The sequence below is a fragment of the Podarcis pityusensis genome (genome assembly GCF_964106645.2).
Source record: "Podarcis pityusensis genome assembly, chromosome: 3".
Lineage (NCBI taxonomy): Eukaryota > Metazoa > Chordata > Lepidosauria > Squamata > Lacertidae > Podarcis > Podarcis pityusensis.
Window position 1 is genome coordinate 120,973,625 of NC_138026.1, and position 22,820 is coordinate 120,996,444.

The following is a 22,820-nucleotide window of genomic DNA, read 5'->3' on the forward strand; positions in this document are numbered from 1 at the left end:
GCAGTCAAATACAACAGTCCTAGAGTGAACATGTTTACACATGGGGAGGAATGTTTGTCCAGCCAGCAGGTAAACTTCCTGTTTCCTTCTGGGCTGGGGCAGACTTCCTCTGCATGTGACTAGAGGTGGGTGTGGCCTCACCTGTGCAGGTAAGGAAAAAAGCATAGGGCAGGGCAGCCATCTCTCTCTGACTACATGCATCGAAGAAGCAACATCTGCTTAGCCAAAGATGCCCTCTTGGCTTCCAAGAGAGGACAAAGGGACTGTCTCCTTATGAGATAGTTTCCAAGTGTATGTAACTTTTCTAAGCTAAGTCTGCCTTCTGGCATCCTATTGTGAACAGAATGATATGTGAGTAAACCTTTTTATACTTTTATAGAAGACTGTGTCGTGTCTTATCTTTTATGAGGGAATAAGGGAGAAATACCAGAACAGTTATTATAGAGGCTTTAGCGAGCCTGAGCAAATGCATCCGCTGTGAGTTTAAAAAGGGGAATGTAACTCTGCTAAATTGTGAACTTGTTTACACAAGTTGTAAAGGCTATAATCAAACAATATATCCTTTCCTGCATCCCTGAACATTCCCACAACAAATATAGGATGGAGGATATCTGGCAGTGATTGTGAAAAGAATCTAGTGGTCTTAGTGGACCACAAGCTGAACATCAGTCAACAATGTGGTGCAGCAGCAAAAAAAGCTAACACTATTCTAGGCTGCACCCACAGAAGTCTGGTGTCCAGATAAAGGGAAGTCATGGTACCACTCTAGTCTGCCTTGGACAGATCACATCTGGAATGCTGTGTCCATTTCTGAGCACCCCAGTTTAAGACCAGCGTATTGGCAAGGCCCTACGGCAGTGGCTCTCCTCTCCAAAAGGGTATGGAAGAACGTGAAGCCGACATCCAATACCAAGATAAAGGTCCACCAGGATTGTGTGTTGAGCACCCTGCTTTGTGGAAAGGGGTTTAAGGATACTGACACGCGTTTCAAAGAGGTTTGACAATCACTTATTATGCTAAGTGTCTGCACCCCCATCGTTCAGCCCGGACACAGAGGTCCGGCTCCAAGGGCCTTCTGGCAGTTCCCTCCCTGCAAGAAGTGAGGTGACAGGGAACCAGGCAGAGGGCCTTCTCGGTGGTGGCACCCAACTTGTGGAACGCCCTCCCATCAGAGGTCAAGGAAATAAACAACTATCTGACTTTTAGAAGACATCTGAAGGCAGCCCTGTTTAGGGAAGTTTTTAATGACCACAGAGCCTAGGAACTGCCGATCAGAAGGTCGGCAGTTCGAATCCCTGCGACGGGGTGAGCTCCCGTTGCTCGGTCCCTGCTCCTGCCAACCTAGCAGTTCGAAAGCACGTCAAAGTGCAAGTAGATAAATTGGTACCGCTCCAGCGGGAAGGTAAACGGTGTTTCCGTGCGCTGCTCTGGTTCACCAGAAGCGGCTTAGTCCTGCTGGCCACATGACCCAGAAGCTGTACGCCGGCTCCCTCGGCCAATAAAGTGAGATGAGCGCTGCAACCTAAGAGTCAGACTGGACCTAATGGTCAGGGGTCCCTTTACCTTTACCTATTTTAATGTATTTTTAATCTTTTGTTGGAAGCCACCCAGATGGGTGGGGAATAATAATAATAATAATAATAATAATAATAATAATAATAATAAATTTATATCCAGTCTTTTCCCTGACAGGGACTCAAGGCGGCTTGCAGATAACATAGAGACAGCTAAAAACTGGAGGAGGGGGGGACATTAAAAACAATTAAACATTCATATATATATATACACACCCCTAATAATTACAATGAAAACATCACAGCACCAGCCATATCCTTAAAATCCCCATTCCTGGAGAACTCTGGGAATTGTAGCTCTTGGGGGGGGGGAATAGGGAATCTCTTAACAATGGGCAACACTCTTAATAAACTACGTTTCCAGAGAGTCTTTGATGGTGGTGGGAGCCATGGTGGTTTAAAGTGATATGGTTTGGGGCCGTGAGGCAAGGTCAGGTGACTGCTTCGGGTGGCAGCATCGCCAGGGGCAGCAGACCCAGACTCCAATGGGGCCACCTAGATGCTTTCCACACACATCACGACCTAGCCAGTCTCCCTCATCCTATCCTTGCGCCTTCTGATTTCTGCTTTAACAAGATCCATACCTATCCAAGCCTCTTCTTGGGGGGGGGGGGACCCAAAAGCGGGACCCGTCCTCTTTGCCCCTGGCTCTGCAGTCTGAAATTGTACCAGCCAGGCAACAAACAGTCCCTAAAGAGGCTTTAAAAATAAAAAAATAAAATTGGCTCCTTCTCCTGATCAGTTCTGAATATCAGCTGAATATGTCGCCTGGCAAAGCTGCCAAGACTCATTTAGAACATGAAAATACATTTAAGGTGTTGATTATAATACCTTAATGGCTCATGCAGGCATCAAAGCGGCTAAATAAAGGTTGCAATCCCGACTGGCAGCGGTTAAAGATGAATTACTGTAATTATCCCCTATTAGATCAATTTCCTCAGCTCCAAAAGTTCTGCTTCGGTGTTTTTGCGTTGTCTTGTTTGTTTGCCGGCAAGGCGGGAGAGAGCTGACCTGCCGCCTCATCCGGGTTATCCAAAAGTTGGCAGGTTCAAGACAGGTGAAGTTCCTCTTTGTGCAGTGCGTCATTCAACTATGGAACTCCCTGCCACAGGAGTGAGTAAATGGCCACCAACCTGGCCTAAAAGAGAATTAGACAAATTCATGTCTGAATGAAGATTGGACGTATTAGCCCAAGGGACTCGAAAGTTCAGCCCAGACTTCCTTCCAGCTGTAGTTTCACCAGAAAATGGAGTTTGGCACTCACCTAGTCCTAGTCTAATGGATTACTGAATATTGCTTTATTTGATATAAGTTGCTTATTCTAGAGTTATTGTGACTTTTTATATTGCATCAGATTGCTGCTATTAATTTTGATGTTTTATTATTATTTTTATGTGTTGGAAGCCATACAGAGTGGCTGGGGCGACCCGGACAGATGGACGGGGTATAAATAAAAATAAATATTATTATTAAAAACCTCAGCATCTCTCTTGCACAAGCAGAGCACTTGCTCTCCTCTCTATTTAAATCTCCCTTTGTGTAGAGATTTTCAAAAGGGATACATGACAAATCTGAAGAATCATGAATTGCGCGGGCTGTTTATGTTAGCCAAGTTTAATATGTTTCCCTCGAGGAGAGTGAGAGGAAGGTATTTAGCTCTCCCAGAATCAGAGCGTCTCTGCAAATGTAGTAAACATGAACCTGATACTTTGGAGCATATTTTCTTTTCTTGTGATTTCGGCATTTATGCCAGAAGACAATGATGAGAGGCCTTACAACTCAATAGGCTGAATTCTATGATACCAACAGTTCAGGACCCTGCTTTCGGACAGGAATGATCAAATTACATTAATAGTGGCTGAATTTTTGAGTGCTGTCCATGTAAAAAGACTGGGCCATTATAAAGAGATTTTGTGGTTCTTAACTGATCGGTGATGGGGTAGTGTTGTGTTGTATTATTTATGCAAATTGATTTCCTCTGGAGTTAAAGTTCTGACCAGGACAAACCTTGTTATGTTGAGCTCATATTTTGCACAATTTGTATACGGTGTCTGTTTGATAATGTGTGGTTTGCTATGCCTAATAAAGGATACGTACTTGATTTGATCACTCTTGCACAAATTGTGGATCCTCCAGCAAGGGGAAGCCAGCCAGTTTTTCAGGGAAGTCTGTCCCCCTGTCAAGCAGCTCTTGCTATTAGGCAGTCAAAAAGGCAGAGACATCACCTTGCCAACAAAGGTCCGTATAGTTAAAGCTCTGGTTTTCCCAGTAGTGATGTATGGAAGTGAGAGCTGGACCATAAAGAAGGCTGATCGCCAAAGAATGGATGCTTTTGAATTCTGGTGCTGGAGGAGACTCTTGAGAGCCCCATGGTCTGCAAGAAGATCAAACCTCTCCATTCTGAAGGAAATCAGCCCTGAGTGCTCACTGGAAGGACAGATCCTGAAGGTGAGGCTCCAAGACTTTGGCCACCTCATGAGAAGAGAAGACTCCCTGGAAAAGCCCCTGATGTTGGGAAAGATGGAGGGCACAAGGAGAAGGGGACGACAGAGGACGAGATGGTGGGACAGTGTTCTGGAAGCTACCAGCATGAGTCTGACCAAACTGCGGGAGGCAGTGGAAGACAGGAGTGCCTGGCGTGCTCTGGTCCAGGGGGTCACGAAGAGGCGGACACGACTAACCGACTAAACAACAACAACAAGCAGCACAAATAAGGTTGGGCAACATGAACCAACAAAACACAAAGGATTTTCAGACGAGAGAACTTGTATTATTCCTAATGAGAAGGGGAAAGGGCAGGGAAGGTTAGCAAGCGGAATGAAGCAGTCGAAACCGAGACACGGGAGAATTTGTACGGAGACTATTATAGCAGCAATCAATACAGGAGTCTAAGAAGGTTGCTCGCTCGCCTATGGTGAATAAGAACTGATTCCAGGTAAACACTCGAGCCAATTGTGTAAAAGGTCTTTTATTTTTAGGCCTCGAGGAGGAACAGAAGGACTTGTGGGCAGTTGGATATTAAAAGTCTGCATGAGCCAGAGGCCACAGAAACATAGCTGTCAACCGTCCCTTATTTTGCGGGAAAGTCCCTTATCCCAGCTCCGTGTCCCGCTCCTGTCCCTTGTAGATGATGTCCCTTAAATTTCCCGGGTTTCAAAGGAAGCAGCTCCTCTGCCAGCCAGGGAGGAGGGAGGCTCCAACTGTGTTGCTTGGCTGCGTTGCTCACCCAATAAGGAGTCTAAGAACGCCTGGGGGGTGGAGCTTGCATGCCTTGTGCCGATCAAATCGGCCGCGTTGCCTGGGGACTCGCCTTTCCTCAGCGCTTCTCAGCGGAGAGGTGATGGTGGTTTTCCTTGCTGCACCCCCTTTGCTGGTTTGCTGCGCTGTGGGAACCACCATATGAGGCTTCGTTTGGCTGCTGGATGGGCTTTCTGCCTTTGGCTCGGGAGCTGGTTGACTAAAATCCCTTATTTTGGCTGCTGGTCCCTTATTTTCGAGGCTGCTGGTCCCTTATTTTCAAATCTGTAAGTTGACAGCTATGCACAGAAATGACTCACTTGCAAGGCTGGAACAAGGAAGCTGTAAAAGAGACAAACTCAACTGGCAGCAGCTGGGCAAAGAAGAGAGGTGTTGGACCAGATGACCCTTTCAATTCTACAGTTCTTTGCATTTATGTAGACCGAGGATGGATTTTCAGAGTGCTGCAAAGAGCCAAACCTGAGTCAAAGCAGTTTCCCCCGAGCCAAGGATGAAGTGAGCAAGAGTGGGTGTTTAAAAGGGAAGCTTGAATGTGCACCAGGCACGCCAATTAGAGCATCTTTGTTCAAATGCTATGATTCGATGAAATGTGACTAATCTGCGCGAATGCATTCTGCTTGGAGAATCGGAGCGCCAGGATTACAGAACAGAAAGTTTTAGTCCTGGATTCCTCTCTATCGCTCGCCCCAGAAGTGCTCAGCAAAAAATAAAAAGGCCATCTCTCCTCCCTGCGGCCGCCTTCAATATCGCGGCAAGGAGACGGGCATTGGCAATGGGAATGCCACAGAGAGGCGGCTGTGGGAGAGGCAAGGCCCTGCGGAAACTGGCATTTGTGACAAAGCCAGCAGCAAACCATGATATCAGCACACGAGGCGAGAGCAAATCGCTAGGCTGGTGTCTCTCGTCCTCAGGGAGTCTAAACAAGGGGTTGGCAAGCCAACAAAGGTCCGTATAGTTAAAGCTATGGTTTTCCCAGTAGTGATGTATGGAAGTGAGAGCTGGACCATAAAGAAGGCTGATCGCCGAAGAATTGATGCTTTTGAATTCTGGTGCTGGGGGAGACTCTTGAGAGTCCCATGGACTGCAGGAAGATCAAACCTCTCCATTCTGAAGGAAATCAGCCCTGAGGGCTCACTGGAAGGACAGATCGTGAAGCTGAGGCTCCAAGACTTTGGCCACCTCATGAGAAGAGAAGACTCCCTGGAAAAGACCCTGATGTTGGGAAAGATGGAGGGCACAAGGAGAAGGGGACGACAGAGGGCGAGATGGTGGGACAGTGTTCTCGAATGCACGAACTGCGATCAAACTGCGGGAGGCAGTAGAAGACAGGAGGGCCTGGCGTGCTCTGGTCCATGGGGTCACGAAGAGGACACGACTAAATGACTAAACAACAACAAATTCTGTTGGAAGCCGCCCAGAGTGGATGGGGAAACCCAGCCAGATGTGCGGGGTATAAATAATAAATAATAAAAATAATGCAATAGCTTGGTACTGTACTTTTTGGTTGTTAGTAATGGAAATAAAGGGAAATCAAGAAGCAAGCAAACTCTGAGAGGGAGGTGGCAGGGAGAAGAGGGTGTTTTGCTCTCGCAGAGCAGAGGCAAGCATCTCAGAAGGTGATGCCAGAATTAGCACTAGGTGCTGTTTAGCATCACAAGGGGGGGGGGGGGGAAGGGGAGTGGCGCTGTTCAAACACACCAGCCATGACATCCTGCAGACTTGCTAAGTGGGGAGACAGCTGTCAGATCAGGCTGTCACATGGCATTGTCATCCAGGGCAGCCCCCTGAGAAGCAACATCAGCAGATCCCAGAAAGCCACAAGCAGACTCCATTTCCGCACTCCACTGTTCCCCCCCACCCCACCCCCTGATCTAGGATATTAATTCTGGCTCAGAGACCGTATGTTAAAACCTGCCCGCAAATCCAAAGTCCCAGATGATGCGGAAGCTGGCAAATCTCCTAAGCCTTCCCGGATTGGAGCAGATCTAAAACGAGTTTCCTTTTTAAAAAATCTTGCCTTTTTCACACAGAATTGTAGAGTTGGAAGGGACCCATAAAGTCATCTAGTCCACCCCCACCTATTTGCTTCTCTCCTCCAATTACTTGAAGCGAAGGGGGCAGAACTGGACACTCGGATAGCTCAGTCAGTAAAGCATGAGACTCTTAATCTCAGGGTCCTGAATTCGAGCCCCACACTGGGCAAAAAAGATTCCTGCATTCAGTGCAAGGAGGCTGAGGGAGACTTTTACCACATGTGGCGGACTTGTGATAAAGTTAAGAACTTTTGGGAGATGATCTATAACGAACTAAAGAAAATATTTAAATATTTGTTGTTGTTGTTTAGTCGTTTAGTCGTGTCCAACTCTTCGTGACCCCCTGGACCAGAGCACACCAGGCACTCCTGTCTTCCACTGCCTCCCGCAGTTTGGTCCAACTCATGCTGGTAGCTTAGAGAACACTGTCCCACCATCTCGTCCTCTGTCATCCCTTCTCCTTGTGCCCTCCATCTTTCCCAACATCAGGGGCTTTTCCAGGGAGTCTTCTCTTCTCATGAGGAGGCCAAAGTATTGGAGCCTCAGCTTCAGGATCTGTCCTTCCAGTGAGCACTCAGGGCTGATTTCCTTCAGAATGAAGAGGTTTGATCTTCTTGCAGTCCATGGGACTCTCAAGAGTCTCCTCCAACACCAGTATTTAAATATAATTTTCCCCAAAAAACAGAAGCCTTCTTGCTGGGTTTGATGGGGAAAGAGGGCAAGAAATCGGATCAAAGACTGTTCATGTACGCCACAGCAGCGGTAAGAGCCATGTTGGCCCCAAATTGGAAGCTACCGTACAAGAAATTCCAACCATTGCGGAGTGGCAGACGAAAATGATGAACTACTCGGAGTTAGCCAAGCTGACCAGCAAGATTTGGGACCAGGACGACCAGAGATTCATAGAAAGTTGGAGTAAATTTATGGTGTATTTAAAGGATAATTGTAAAACTTTAAAAACACTGGCAGGATTGATATAACTCCTACAATGTAATAAATAAGAGACTCAGTATTTAAAATACGCGATTTAAAGAAATAAGGGATACCTGTTGAAGGGAAGGAGGGAAGTCATAAACTCGGCAGAGCTAAAAGTATAGATGGAATTTGATGTATTGTATGAAACTGTGTTGAGAAAATAATAAAAGTTTATTGACAAAAAAATTCCTGCATTCAGGGGGTTGGGCTAGATGACCCCCTGGGGTCCCTACAATGCTACAATTCTAGGATTCCCTGGAATCCGTTTGTTTATTGCATTTTCATCCCACCTTTGAGCTCACGGTGGAGGACATTTCATCCCCACAACAATCCTGTGAAGTAGGTTGGGCTGAGAGACAGTGAGCTTCGTGGCCGAGTGAGGATTTCAACCCAGATCCTAATCTGCCACTCTGACCACTACAACACTCTGGCTCTTTCCAAAGCAAGGGTGGCCTGGGTGCTATTCTTGCTCTCAATACGTACTTAAAAAGAATCACTAAAATGCTGTTTTAAAATATTTTCATAATGCCTTCCCACTTTTTCCAAAACATTCAGGGCCGTTTACGGTAAATCATATCGCTAAGAACAGAACCAGAAGCTCCAGTTATATATATATATATCCATCCATTTTTAGAAACCGAGTTCTTTTCTTAATGGTGTTTTATGTTGCAATGTTGTAAACCACCCCAATGCTTTCTGATACGGCCTTATAGAACTACTTCTAAATATAGAAACAAAGGCTGACCTGTGTTGGCTCTGAAGGCCCCAAGAGCAGGTTGTATTTGCAAAGTTCCCACTCGACAACCCAGGCAATTGCAGAGCTCAGAAATTAAGGAGGATTCCCAGTTCAACAACACACTTTAGCCCAAGGGTCCCCAACGTGGTGCCCCCAGAGGCCTTTGGTGTCACCCAGAGGGTCCCATCCCCCTACCAAAATTAGGCTTTGAAGGAGAATGGCATGTCTCCTTTTGGGATGTGCCTGGTGTGGGAATGTTCAGGGACGCAGGAGAGGATATATTGTTTGGTTATAGCCTTTCCAACTTGTGTTAGCAAGTTCACAATTTAGTAGAGTAACATTCCCCCTTTTTAAACTCGCAGCGGATGCGTTAGCTCAGGCTCGCTAAAGCCTCCATAATAACTGTTCTGGTATTTTCCCCTTATTCCCTCATAAAAGATAAGACACGACACAGTCTTCTATAAAAGTATTAAAAGGTTTACTCACATATCATTCTGCTCACAATAGGATCCCAGAAGGCAGACTTAGCTTAGAAAAGTAACATACACTAGGAAACTATCTCATAAGGAAACAGACCCTTTGTCCAAGAGAGCTTCTTTGCCTAAGCATATGTTGCTTCTTCGATGCATGTAGTCAAAGAGAGAGAGATGGCTGCCCTGCCCTGTGCTTTTGTCATTACCTGCACAGGTGAGGCCACACCCACCTCTAGTCACATGCAGAGGAAGTCTGTCCCAGCCCAGAAGGAAACAGGAAGTTGACCCGCTGGCTGGACAAACATTCCTCCCCATGTGTAAACATCTTCACTCTAGGAATGTTGTACTTGACTGCTCTTGTGTTTCACATCCCACACCTGGCATAAGAACCCTGGAAGGAAGCCAAACTGCGGAACTCCCTGCCACTGGAGGCAGTGGTGGCCACGAACTTGGATGGCTTTAAACGAGGATTAGACAAATTCATGGAGGAGGAGAAGGCTATTGAGGGCTACTAGCCATCACGGCTCTGCTCTGTCTCCACAGTCAGAGGCAGCAGTGCTTCTGAATGCCAGCTACTGGAAACCACAAGAGGGAAGAGTTGGTCTTGTGTTCGAGTCCTGCCTGCAGGTTTTTCCCACAGGCATCTGGTTGGCCGCTGTGAGAACAGGATGCTGGACTAGATGGGCCATGGGCCTGACCCTGCAAGTTCCTCTTACGATTTTAGGAATAATCATAATCATAATCAAATTTTATTTATATGCTGCCCTCCCCAGCCGAAGCCGGGCTCAGAGCGGCTAACAACAATAAAATCACATAAGTGATTTTACATAAAATCACAATCAATTACATAAAATCACAATCAATTAATTAAAATACATTCTAAAATCAATACATTCTAATTCAGAAGCTGCCTTATATGACATCTTTTTTCCAACTCAGTATTGTCTGCAGTGGCTTTTTAGAGTTTCAGACTGGGGACATTGCTAATGATAGAATCGTAGAATTGTAGAGTTGGAAGGGACCCCCAAAGGTCATCCAGCCCAACCCCCTGCAATGCAGGAATCCCAGTCAAAGCATCCCTGTCAGACGGCCATCCAGCCTCTGCTTACAAATCTCCAAGGAAGCAGAGTCCACCACCTCCCAAGGGAGACCGTTCCACTGTCGAACAGCTCTTACTGTTAGAAAGTTTTTCTAAATGTTTAGTCAGAATCTCCTTTCTTGCCACTTGAAGCCATGGGTTCGAGTCCTACCCTCCAGAGCAGGAGAAAATAAGCTTGCTTGCTCCTCCATGTGACAGCCCTTGAGATAGTTGAAAGTGGCTATCCTATCTCCTGTCACTCCTCTTTCCCAGGTTAAACATACCCTGGTCCTTCTGTCACGACCTCATCCTACACTCGAGTAGGACCCTGGCAGAGACACATGCCCAACTGGCATGTTCTCTCCCTCCTGATCAATCATTCGGGAGCTTCAAAAGCTTTCTTCTGCCCAAACATCAAAGCGACCGATGCCAACAGACACCGGCACACTTAGGGATCCGCACAGTCTTCGCAGGTTGCGTAATGGACCTCAGCAACTCAGCATTTTGGCTAATCTACTTTATTTACATATAAACACACCCGGAGCACTGCAACATGGCTCCCTCTCTCTCTAGCATCAGACAGCAAAGAGAAAAAGAACAAAGGACAATAATCCCACTTCACGGAACACAGTAACACAAACATCCTGTCTCCGTCACTTCCCAAAACATATACCATCATGTGAAAGACAACAATCCCATGACTGCAATCACGGAGCAGGAATTCTAACACCTTCAACCATCCCTCATCAGGCTTGGTTTCCAGACCCTGGATGTGCCAGGGATTAAATCAGGAACCTTTTGCACGCAGAAGAAAGTGCTCTGCTTCCAGGTATCAGGAAAAAGAAAGAAAAACTACGTACCAGCCTGAACTGGGCAAGATGAGGTCACGATCCGAATTGGCGTCAGAGACCTTTGTGTGATGTTCTTTGCAACGAAAACTGAGCGTAAGTCCCTTTCGAAGCTCAAGTTTATTTTGGGCAAACTTCACTATATATCCAGAACGAATGGACAGGCGAAGATCTATTCCACACACACACACACAATTTATCTCAGTCACATAAGCTTCTTAAAAACACACAGATAGTTTTCATTAGATTACAAATGGCCAGAGGCTTAAGAAGTAATTTGCGTCGGCCGGATCCAGCGTCAGGGATCTCTTACACTTTTATCCCGAATTTCCTCCCAAGAGCACAGTTCTCCCCTTAGAAACATAATTTTAAAAATACTGTGTGAGGGGTATTGTTTCTGTTTGTTATTATGGGATGCATTTCTGACACTGACAGGTAGGGAGAAACCACCTGCCTGAAATCTTGTAGATCTTTCACTTCTGCAAAGTGTACACGGTCCGGAACTAGATCATAGCTGTCAACTTTTCCCTTTTCTTGCGAGGAATCCTATTCGGAATAAGGGAATTTCCTTTTGAAAAAGGGAAACGTTCACAGCTATGAACTAGATGGAGAAATAGTTTGACTCTGTATAAAGCAGGTTTCCGTGCTCCTAACCTGACGGCCCATCCCTCCTCCAGAGATTTTGCAGGCTGCGGCAGATCGTTGTCCTTCTGGGGAGAATAAGCAAAGAAAACCTGCCCGCTAGAAAGGATGGAGTGCAAAAACTGTCTCTCTGCAGCCTCCCATCCCTTCCTCTTCCTTGCAGCTGTGAATCACAGCCTCCTGTAATTCAGACTAGACTTCTCTCAACCACCCTGGAAAGGCAAACCCAGAAATCTTGGTGCCACTATAAACCTCGAGACAGGCAGATCATGCCACTGCCCACCTGCAGGCTTGCCAGGGAATTAATGAGACAAGCTGTCTCTCAAATTATAGCACGAGGAGGTGGAGAATGACAAGCAATCTGTGGAAGAGGGAGAATCAGCTCTGCGCCACTCATCCCCTCGCCTGTCGCCCGCTGGATTTTCCAACAGAGGCAGAGAGGATAGGCTTTCTGGCACCAGAATCTGTCAGAGAGGAACTCGCCGCCTCGCCGCCTCGCCAGCTTTTGCCTATTCATTTACAACTGTGACCACGGTTGCCATGGTTCGTATAGCACCGTCCACTTTTAATCACCTTCTGCAATAATAATAATAATAATAATAATAATAATAATAATAATAATATTTATACCCTGCCCATCTGGTTGGGTTTCCCCAGCCACTCTGGGCGGCTTCCAGCAAAATATTAAAATACAATAATTCATCAAATATTAAAAACTTTCCTAAACAGAGCTGCCTTCAAATGTCTTCTAAAAGTCAGATTCAGTGGACGCTCGGGTTGCGAACGTGATCCGTGTGGGATGCACGTTCACAACCCGCAGCGTTCGCAACCCACATCTGCACATGCATGTATCGTGATATCAGCTTCATAGTTTCTGACCTGGCAAAATATCACGAATCACGACGCGTGTGCAAAAATCACGATGCGGGGGAAACCGTGAAGCCAGCCGATGCCTCTACATAGCTCCCTCCTTTTTTCAGACGTTGAGATTTATCAGTATATCACAATGTTTAGCTGGTGACATATTGCAAAGTTGAAAACCAGCTCCGTCGTTATTTCCAGATACAGTATTTTTTGCTTCATAAGACGCACTTTTTTCTTCCTAAAAAGTAAGGGGAAATGTCTGTGTGTCTTATGGAGTGAATGTGTGGTCCCTGGAGCTGAATTGCCCAGGGACAAAAAGCAGATCATGCTTTTTTTTGTGTGTGTGAAAGAGGGAAGTGGGTGTTGAAACAAAGCCGCTGAGCAGCTGATCGGCAAGCGATCGGGCTAGAGATAAAGGAGGCTGCCTGGGAGGGGGCGGTAAAGACAGCAAACTTGCAAAGGGGGGGGGGATAGGAAGACTAAAGCAATAAGGAGAGAAATTAGAAGAAAAGGAGGAACAAAAAACTGCTCCAGCTAAGGAAAAGACACTAAGGCAAACAAGAGTGTTGAAAGGAAGCAGCTGATCGGTAAGCGATCGGGAGAGAGATAAGGGACTCTAGCAATAAAGGAGGCTGCCTGGGAGGGGGGAGATAAAAGCCCATGGATCCTCAGGATTTTTGCATTGGGTCACCCCAAATTCACCATCAGATCACATAGTATGTCCATGGCTACAGCCTGCACCAAGAAAAACCACACACCCACTGTTGCGTGGGGCCGCAATGGCGCAAAAATGTGGTTACAAAGCATGGAACCACATGGATTCTCAGGATTTTTACATTGGGCTACCCCAAACTCACCGTCAAATCACATGTCTGTGGCCACAGCATGAACCACAAAAATTATACATCCACTTTTTCATTCAGAATATTTTTTTTTCTTGTTTTCCTCCTCTAAAAACTAGGTGCATCTTATGGTCAGGGCATATTGGTATAGAGAGCCAGTGTGGTGTAGTGGTTAAGAGCGGTAGACTCGTAATCTGGTGAACCGGGTTCGCTTCCCCACTCCTCCACACGCAGCTGCTGGGTGACCTTGGCCAGTCACACTTCTTTGAAGTCTCTCAGCCCCACTCACCTCACAGAGTGTTTGTTGTGGGGGAGGAAGGGAAAGGAGAATGTTAGCCGCTTTGAGACTCCTGAAGGGGAGTGAAAGGCAGGATATCAAATCCAAACTCTTCTTCTTCTTCTTCTTCTTCTTCTTCTTTTGATGTTTAGCTGGTGATACATTGCGATGCTGAAAGCCAGATATCGCCCAACCCCACACGCCAATGGGAAACCAGCAAACAGGATTCGAGCTCAAGAGCAACTCTCCCCTCTTGTGCACCGTCTGGGGAGGGCGGAATATAAATAACATTATTATTATTATTATTATTATTATTATTATTATTATTAATCTGGGCCCCCTTTGGGCCTGACCCAGTCTCTTCTCAGGCTTTTGTGAGCCTATTTTCACATGCAGCACAATGACACACAGTTCTGCCGAACGAAGCACTACGTAGGCAAATTAGCTCCCTTCCGCCTGTCTGGCCCAAAGAATGCGGTATTATTTTAAAAGGGGAGGTTTTAAAAAAACACACAAACCAAGCTTTCTGCAGTTTGCATGTGGCTCATCCCCTTCCGCTAATGACTTCTTTAGCCGGGATTCATTCTGGCAGGATTCACAGCAATTAGCATCGCTGGTTTTTAATTGCATTTCACTTCTGCCGTCTCAGGCAGGGTGCAGCTGTCATGGGGGCAAGCCTCTCCCCATAGACCGCCAACCTGCCCCACTCTCCAGGAATTGTCAGAAGGGACTGCTAAGTGCTGAGAGACTGCAATGCACAAACAGACACACACACCGACACCTGATCCCGGCTGCAAGACGTTTTCTCTGCACCACAGTCCAGAGCAGCAAAACAAGAGATGGTTGTCTGTTGCAAGCCCAGCCCCAAACTGCATGTTTTAAGGCGTTTATTCGAAGGCAGACCTAAAAGGGTGTCGAAACTGTACCTCGCACAAAACAAAACACGGACCAGAGGAGCAAACAATGATTATCCCCTCCTCGAGTGGAGCATGGACAGCTTGAGCTTCTCTCCACTGGTACAAAGAAACACAGGTTAGTCCTTATTCTCAGATCAGCAGGTGAGGCCGTCAATAATAATAATAATAATAATAATAATAATTTATTATTTATACCCCGCCCATCTGGCTGGGTTTCCCCAGCCACTCTGGGCGGCTTCAAACAAAACACTAAAATACAATAACCTATTAAACATTAAAAGCTTCCCTAAACAGGGCTGCCTTCAGATGTCTTCTAAAAGTCTGGTAGTTATTTTTCTCTTTGACATCTGGTGGGAGGGCGTTCCACAGGGAGGGCGCCACCACCAAGAAGGCCCGGTTCCCTGTAACTTGGCTTCTCGCAGTGAGGGAACCACCAGAAGGCCCTCGGAGCTGCACCTCAGTCAACCTGGGTCTGAACTGCAAACGCTTTGGACTGCAGGTGGGTGTCTGCCATATTTATTTACTTACACCATTTCTATACCACTTACTATATTAAAAAACATGGTCGTCTGTCCTGGGTGCTTCAATTGAGATTCCTGCATTGCAGGGGGTTGGACTAGATGACCCTCAGGTTTTCTTCCAGCTCTACAATTCTATGATTCTGTGTTGAGGCTCCGTTCTCTTGCTTCTGGTGCTCTGGGAGGACACTTGCTTTAGCTATTTTGCTCTGCAGACACATATTCTGGGGTATATCAGCCCCTAGAATAATAGGACTGTAGAGCTGGAAGAGACCCAAAGAGTCCTTTAGTCCAACTGCCTGAAATGCAGGAATCTCAGCTAAAGCATCCAGGATAAAACTTCTGCTTAAAAAGCTCCAACGAAGGCGAGTTCACCACCTCCTGAGCACGACTGTTCCACTGTCAAACAGCTCTTGCCCTCAGAAATTTCTCCCCGGTGCTTAGGAAACCAAACCAATAGGAACCAGTCATCGTCAACCAGTGCTGTCTGGTGGTTTTGAACTACAACTCCCATGGGAGTTGTAGTCCCAAACTTCCAGAGGGAACCTCACTGGAGAAGGCTGGGCTACCCAATTTGACCCGGTGGGGTAATGGCAGGCAGCAGGGATTCGTCCTTCTCCAAAAGGTTGCAAACAGCCAAACCAGAAGCAAAACCTGCAACTTCCAGGGAATGGCAATTGTGCCACCCCAAGGGACACGGGTGGCGCTGTGGGTTAAACCACAGAGCCTAGGCTAAACCACAGAGCAGAATAGCCTAGCCTAAACCACAGAATAGCTTAGCCTAGCCTAAACCACAGAGCAGAATAGTGCCACTGTATTCTGCTCTGGTCAGACCTCACCTGGAGTACTGTGTCCAGTTCTGGGCACCACAGTTCAAGAAGGACACTGACAAACTGGAAGGTGTCCAGAGGAGGGCAACCAAAATGGTCAAAGGCCTGGAAACGATGCCTTATGAGGAACGGCTAAGAGAGCTGGGCATGTTTAGCCTGGAGAAGAGGAGGTTAAGGGGTGATATGATAGCCATGTTCAAATATATAAAAGGATGTCACATAGAGGAGGGAGAAAGGTTGTTTTCTGCTGCTCCAGAGAAGCGGACACGGAGGAATGGATCCAAACTACAAGAAAGAAGATTCCACCTAAACATTAGGAAGAACTTCCTGACAGTAAGAGCTGTTCGACAGTGGAATTTTCTGCCAAGGAGTGTGGTGGAGTCTCCTTCTTTGGAGGTCTTTAAGCAGAGGCTTGACAACCATATGTCAGGAGTGCTCTGATGGTGTTTCCTGCTTGGCAGGGGGTTGGACTCGATGGCCCTTGTGGTCTCTTCCAACTCTATGATTCTATGATTCTAGGACTTGCCAATCAGAAGGTCAGCGGTTCAAATCCCCGCGACAGGGTGAGCTCCCGTTGCTCGGTCCCTGCTCCTGCCAACCTAGCAGTTCAAAAGCACATCAAAAGTGCAAGTAGATAAATAGGTACCACTCCAGCGGGAAGGTAAATGGCATTTCCGTGCGCGGCTCTGGTTTGCCAGAAGTGGCTTAGCTATGCTGGCCACATGACCCGGAAGCTGTACGCCGGCTCCCTCGGCCACTAAAGCGAGATGAGCGCCGCAACCCTGGAGTCGGCCACGACTGGACCTAACGGTCAGGGGTCCCTTTACCTTTACGGCGACTGCACCCACAAACCTGGTTGATCTGGAGACATCCCAGCCATGCACAGCAACAAAACAGACCTCTATGAATCAATGCGCAATTGCCAGGCCAGAAATGCAGAAAAGTCGAGGAATAACTCCAGTACCTGGAATTGTACCTGCCTTGCAAGGCTCATAGTAGAAAATTATCTGAGCACCCCGGGATCGGATCGGCTTGTAAAAGGGATCCCCGCTGAAATGTGCTCTGCAGAGAATCCACCCCGGGTGGGAAGGCCGGATTCTGGTGGCGCCAATGCCCCCTGCCCTCTAGAACACAGAAGGGACGGGCGCAAATTTAATCATCTCTCCCTGCGCGACGAAGGCTGCAGGGGAAAGAGGGCTTTTGCCAGCTGCCGCAGCCAGATGTTTGACATTAGCAGCCCTCTAAGTGTAAAGGATTTGCCTCTGCAAGCAATGTGGCTTTCGGCGGGGTCAGGAAAGGATAAAACGCAATCGGACTAAGTGTTTTGCAGGATGTGAGCCAAGGAAAGGGAGACCTGCTGGTATTGTGAATCACCAAGCTGGGATGAGCCAGGAAGGGAAGTGGCAGAAGCAAATAACCTGGGCTGCAAAGACTCTCTGGGTGACCTTGGCACCCTGCAATCGGTGTTAGAAACTCAGGTATATAAGATAGGTGCCCAGTGGCTCCTTAAACCAAGGTCAAAATGTCTAGTTGCCATCTTGGGGCAAGGCGGCTCAAAAGTCTTATTTTATTGTTGAGGGTTTTTTCTTTTTGCAAAATCAAAAAACATCTACAACTTTTCTGTCCGGATTTTCACTTTTTGAAATATGGCAACCCTATGCAACAGCATAAAGTCTCACATGGGATAGAACTGATCTATGGGAGGAGCTTTATGATATGAAAATAGGGACGATGCTTGTACTATTGTAACGCAAGAAAACCCTTGATAAGGACATTTTTTTTTTAAATCACTCGCTGCCAGATCCAGTATATTTAAGGTGTTGTTACAGAAGTTTCTCTCCCTTTGCTAGTTTTAAATGGATGTTCTGCTCCTGTGTTTATGCTGGCTTAAGATCTCTCTCTACATCAATAAATCTATATATATGACTTGCATTGTAAAAATAATAAATAAATAAACCTGGCCAGTTCAGAGGACGACCTTGAATTGGGTTAAGAACTTGAAGAAGTGAAAGAAGAAAAGTCCCTTGATCCAAGGATAGTCCGCATATATACTGGCCAATTCCGACCTTTTTTTCTTAATGGTGATACGGTCCATTCATAATGTAGGAATATTCTTCACAACTGTGAGCAGGGCAGTGGGTTGGGGCATGTGAAGGCAAGAGACAAAAATTCAGTATACAGTGGTACCTTCAGGTTACATACTCTTCAGGTTACATACTCTTCAGGTTACAGACTCCGCTAACCCAGAAATAGTGCTTCAGGTTAAGAACTTTGCTTCAGTATGAGAACAGAAATCGTGTTCCGGCTGCGCGGTGGCAGCAGGAGGCCCCATTAGCTAAAGTGGTGCTTCAGGTTAAGAACAGTTTCAGGTTAAGAACGGACCTCCGGAACGAATTAAGTACTTAACCCGAGGTACCACTGTAACACTGTTTGCTGCTCCTGCTTAGACTGCACAGGAAAAGCGTTTGGGATCCTGAAATTCATTCTGATTTGTGCAGGTCATATATAACGGATAGAATTCTAAAGGAGATCGTATTAGTGTGCGAAAACAGCCCAGATCTGAGGATCCCTGGATGGCAACACTGATCAACCTCGCAGGGGTGTTGTGTAAGGATGACACAGCTGTGGGCACCACAGTTTAAGAAGCTGGAAGGCTGACCAGGATGACCAAGGGTCTTAAGACCAGGCCTTATTGAGGGATGTTTAGCCTGGAAAAGAGTTAAACATGAGAGCCATCTTTGGATATCTGAAGCGCTGTCACACGGAAAGCTTTGTTTTCTGCTCCTCCAGGGGACCCAAAGGACATCTAGTCCAACCCCCTGCAAGGCAGGATCCGTGGGGAAGGAAAAGAACGGATAGGAGTTGTGCAAGAACGTGGAGGCTTCCCATTTCCAGTGGAGGCTGTGCAGGAAAAAAATCCTGGGGAAATTGCGCTCCAAATTGTGGTTTGAGGTCGGCACACAGCTCCCCTTGAATTATCTGAGGACAAGGGAGAGATATTTTGGCAAAGTGTCCACAAGGCAGCAATCCATCGACACTCGACAGAACGCAAAGACGTCACTGCGGCGGAGATGTCAAGCAGACAGATTCGGGAAGGAATCCAGCAAATTATACCATGTTTGCAAATTGCACGCCAGCTTTTTACAACTAGCTATACAGTATATATATAAGGTGACAAAAAGGCCAGTTAAACTTTAATGTTCATTTATGCAGCACTTTTTAAACACAGGCTTGCAGACAAGTCATACTCAGGTTTACAAGCCCTCAAATGAATTTAATCCCACCGTCGCTATCAGCCTGCATTAAAAATATGAATGGGATGTCTTCCAAGAGAGACTGCCAAGAGGAAGTCTCTGGCATTGCTCGACTTGAAGGCTCCCGGATGCTCCCTGGAAAAGCGGCAAGGCAGTTTGGCTGCCCTTACTGGGAAAATGGCAAATGGATGACCTCAATGAGCCCATTTTACAGATGGAGAACTGAGGCGAGGTTAAGAAACAGGACTGGCCCACTGCCGTCATGGCAAACTATCCTAAAGGAAGACTTTTGAGCTGAGGTTGGATGGCCATCTGTCGGGGATTCCTTAGCTGTGGTTCCTGCACATTCCAGGGGGTTGGACTAGATGGCCCTTTGGTGTCCCTTTCACCTCTACAGTGCTGTGATTCTGTGGTCCAGCTAAACTGCAGCAAGTCTCTTTTGTTAACTGGGGATCTCTCCCCTCGGTAGCTATTCCATATTAAGGACTGATCTTCCGAAGGAAATGGAATATTCCACAAAGCAAGGGTTAAGTACTGCAGTTGAGATGCACTGCCATATCAAAATCCCAAAACAAGCCCAGCCCCAATATCACAGTTTATTCACGAAACATGATTCACCCATGACTGGGATGCAAGCCAAAATAGATCAAGCAAAAAAAGGAAGAAGGAAAAAACACAACCCCAAAGGTTGCAGTGGTATTTGCATCAATCTTTGAACTCATCTTTACTCCCTCCACTACGGATCAGGCACAGAACGTTCATGGACATTCGAACAGAAAGAGTCGGTCACAGACAAAACTGCCCTGCAAGCAGAAATGCAGCAGCTAAGGACTTAGAGCTCCTGGCTCAGGGCAGCAGAGCAAAACCAGCCAACGAAACACTGGGGAAGTGGCAATCCTAGAAGGACGTATTTTCAGCTCACCAACCAACCAGATTCGTGCATCGCCGGGGGTTGCACTAGATGACCCTTCCTATTCTGAGTCTCTGGGTTGCAATGGAACGACGACGAAATCAGCCTCAGAAAGAAGGCTCTCTTGGCTCAGCGTTCGCAAGGAATCTCGGAGTTTGACGCAGCAGTGTTGGGTTGAAATAAACGACAGACGAATGGCAAGGTGTCATACGGGAGGCATCTCTCGAGCATGTCTCGGAGAGTCCCTTTTATTGAATATGACAGCATTTGCCACATATGTGCTTATTGCTGATTGGTTAACACAAGTACAAAGCAAAGGTTACATTAATCACCAATAGATTAAAGGTTGGGAAAGGGAGCACAGAACTAGAGCAGCATGAAACCTCCTAATTAAATTATAACTAGTGATTGATTATTGCATGACATGAAAGAACATAACAATCGCGTTCTGTAGATGTGGTCAACAATGTGTTAAGAACAGGTCAGGGTGTGATGTTTTCATGAACTCAATGTGGACTGATCAGAACATTCTAGGGTGATGAGGGAATGTCTTAGTATTAGAACGGTTTATGCAGCATGTGCAGAAGAAAAGCTTAGAAGCAAAACTTCCCATCATGCCACAGTCATGAGCAGAAGCAAAGCTTCCCTTCACAGCAGAAGCCCGCTAGGTGTGTGTGAACCTTGTGCAAATCGGCACCCGCCCCCCCCGCCCCCCAATTGCCTTTGCAAGCCCTGATTCAGAAACATCTTCCTGTTGCAACTCCGGAGAAAGACCAGCTGCATCACTGAAGCTGGCTTTTGGAGAAGGCTGCGGGAGCTGACCTGCTATCTGCAGGATCGGGGCCCTGGGATGGCATTGCTCGCCAGACAAACCAGAACAAGAGGGGGGTAACCATGCCCAGATTCACACACACACGCCCTGCAAACACACACAAAGCAGATTGTAAACACAGACCCACAGCTGCAAATGCTGCATTGCAGAGGGGTTGGACTAGATGACCCCTGGGGGTCCCATGATTCTATGATAATAGAGGACCCCCCCACATACACCCAATTGCACAGATCACACACACCCCAAATCCCACAGACCAACCTCTCCTGGATTTGCACCCCCAGAGCAAGGCAGCTGGCTGCGTTATTGCAAGCAAAATATGGGGAGGGGGGCAGGAATGGGACCCATTGAATATGGCATTCCAAGGGAATTAAGTAACAACACGGGGGGGGGGACGTTTGGGGGGCGTGCAGGGAACAATGGCAAAAAATTGTTGCCTGCGCAGCAGAAACGTTCCCTGGTCTCCAGCAGAGGCTACAACTTTTGTTCAATAGGCTGCCAATACAACAGGGGATTTTTATTTTTGCTGCGGGGGGGGGGGGGGGTTAACCCTTTGATGCCCTCTGCAGAGTTCTATTCTACTGGACTCCAGCCTTGGAGTCCTTTGTAGTCTTTACGGAGTTCCAGTGAAATGGGGGGGGGGGGGGGGATGGAAACTGGAGAAAAGGAAATGCCGTGAATTTTTTTTTGGGGGGGGGCGGCCATAAAAAGACAACTTTCAGGGGGCTGGAGTAGATGACCCTTGGTACCCCTTCCAACTCTACATTTCCACAATTTCTTCTCCGTGTCCCGGTGGAGCCACCGGAACAAGACCCTGCATGCTCCGTAAGACCAAAGAAGCTCCCCTGTCAGTCTTGATTTCTACCTGCGGGGAATTCCCTTTCATGCCTTTTTTTGGGGATTTCAAACTGCCATCTGAATTTGGGGGCGCGGGGGGGGCACAGTCCAGACACACGCCGGACCTGTGGACCACACTACCCAGTTACATATTTTTTTTTTTAAAAAAACCCTTTATTTCTTTCTTTTTCAGTATCAGCCCCTGCAGATATTGTGATTTTCAGAAGGGGGGGGAGGAGGGACAAGGAGGAGAGGGGGCTGCTTAACTCTTTCCTTCCCAGCCAGACCCCCCCCCTTTGCACAGAACTGCTTCTCCCCGCAGCTTCAGCGCAGAATATAGCTGTCAACGTTTTCCCCTTTTTAAAAGGGAAATTCCCTTATTCCGAATAGGATTCCTCACCAGAAAAGGGAAAAGTTGACAGCTATGGTGCAGAAGAGCCACGAGATACCTATTTATCAGGCCTTGGAGATTTTTTTTTGGGGGGGGTGCTCTTCTTTGCGAGAACCCCCCCCCCCCAAAAAACACCCCCCCAACCACAACAACAACCAAGCAGAACTGGGGAGATCTTGTTTCCTGGGGCCAGAACTGATGAAAGACCGCTTTATTTATTTTTTTCTTTCCTGACACAGCCGCGCAACGCTCCCCGCATCCCTCGAGCATCTCTTTTTCAGATGGGGGGAGCAGCGATGCTTGCCCGTTCCCCGGCATTTCTCCGGGCATGGCGGTGGGCGAGGGGACCCCTAGGAGATGTAGCTGCAAAGTGACCTTCGTGGGCGGAATTTGGGGGGACGGACAGGGGGATGATGGCACGATCAACATTCCCCCCCCCCCACCAAAGAAAGAGAGAGACCGAGGCAGAAAGAAAGAAAAAAGCAAAACCCGCAGTAAACGGAGGGTCCAAGGTGCCAGTCCCTGGTGATGCCGGGGAAAAGGAGAGCCAAGCGGGTACCCCCCCCACCGCCCCCCCCTTACCGTACATGGCTCGCCAGCGGAGCCCCGGCTCGCCGCGCCCGCTCCGCCGCGCTCCCCCGCTCGCTCTGCGGCGCCGCTCATTCACCGCCGCGGCGGAGCCCCGGAGAAGGCGGAGACAGGCGGGCATGAATGAACGGGGGGGGGGGGGG

At 47.4% G+C, this 22,820-nt stretch overlaps 1 protein-coding gene across 4 annotated transcripts in view; it reads right to left on the reverse strand.

Annotated features, from left to right (window-relative positions):
• EFR3B (EFR3 homolog B) overlaps nucleotides 1–22,820 on the reverse strand; it is a 129,738-nt gene that overhangs the window by 78,081 nt on the left and 28,837 nt on the right. Inside the window, exon 1 of one of the 4 annotated variants that reach the window (XM_081000911.1) lies at nucleotides 22,672–22,773. The exons of the other annotated variants lie outside the window; for them this stretch is intronic. Within the exon in view, the coding sequence (XP_080857037.1) occupies nucleotides 22,672–22,678 (7 nt within the window). The 5' untranslated portion in view covers nucleotides 22,679–22,773. Of the gene's footprint in view, nucleotides 1–22,671; nucleotides 22,774–22,820 lie in introns of those variants that run through there. 4 annotated transcript variants of the gene reach the window in all.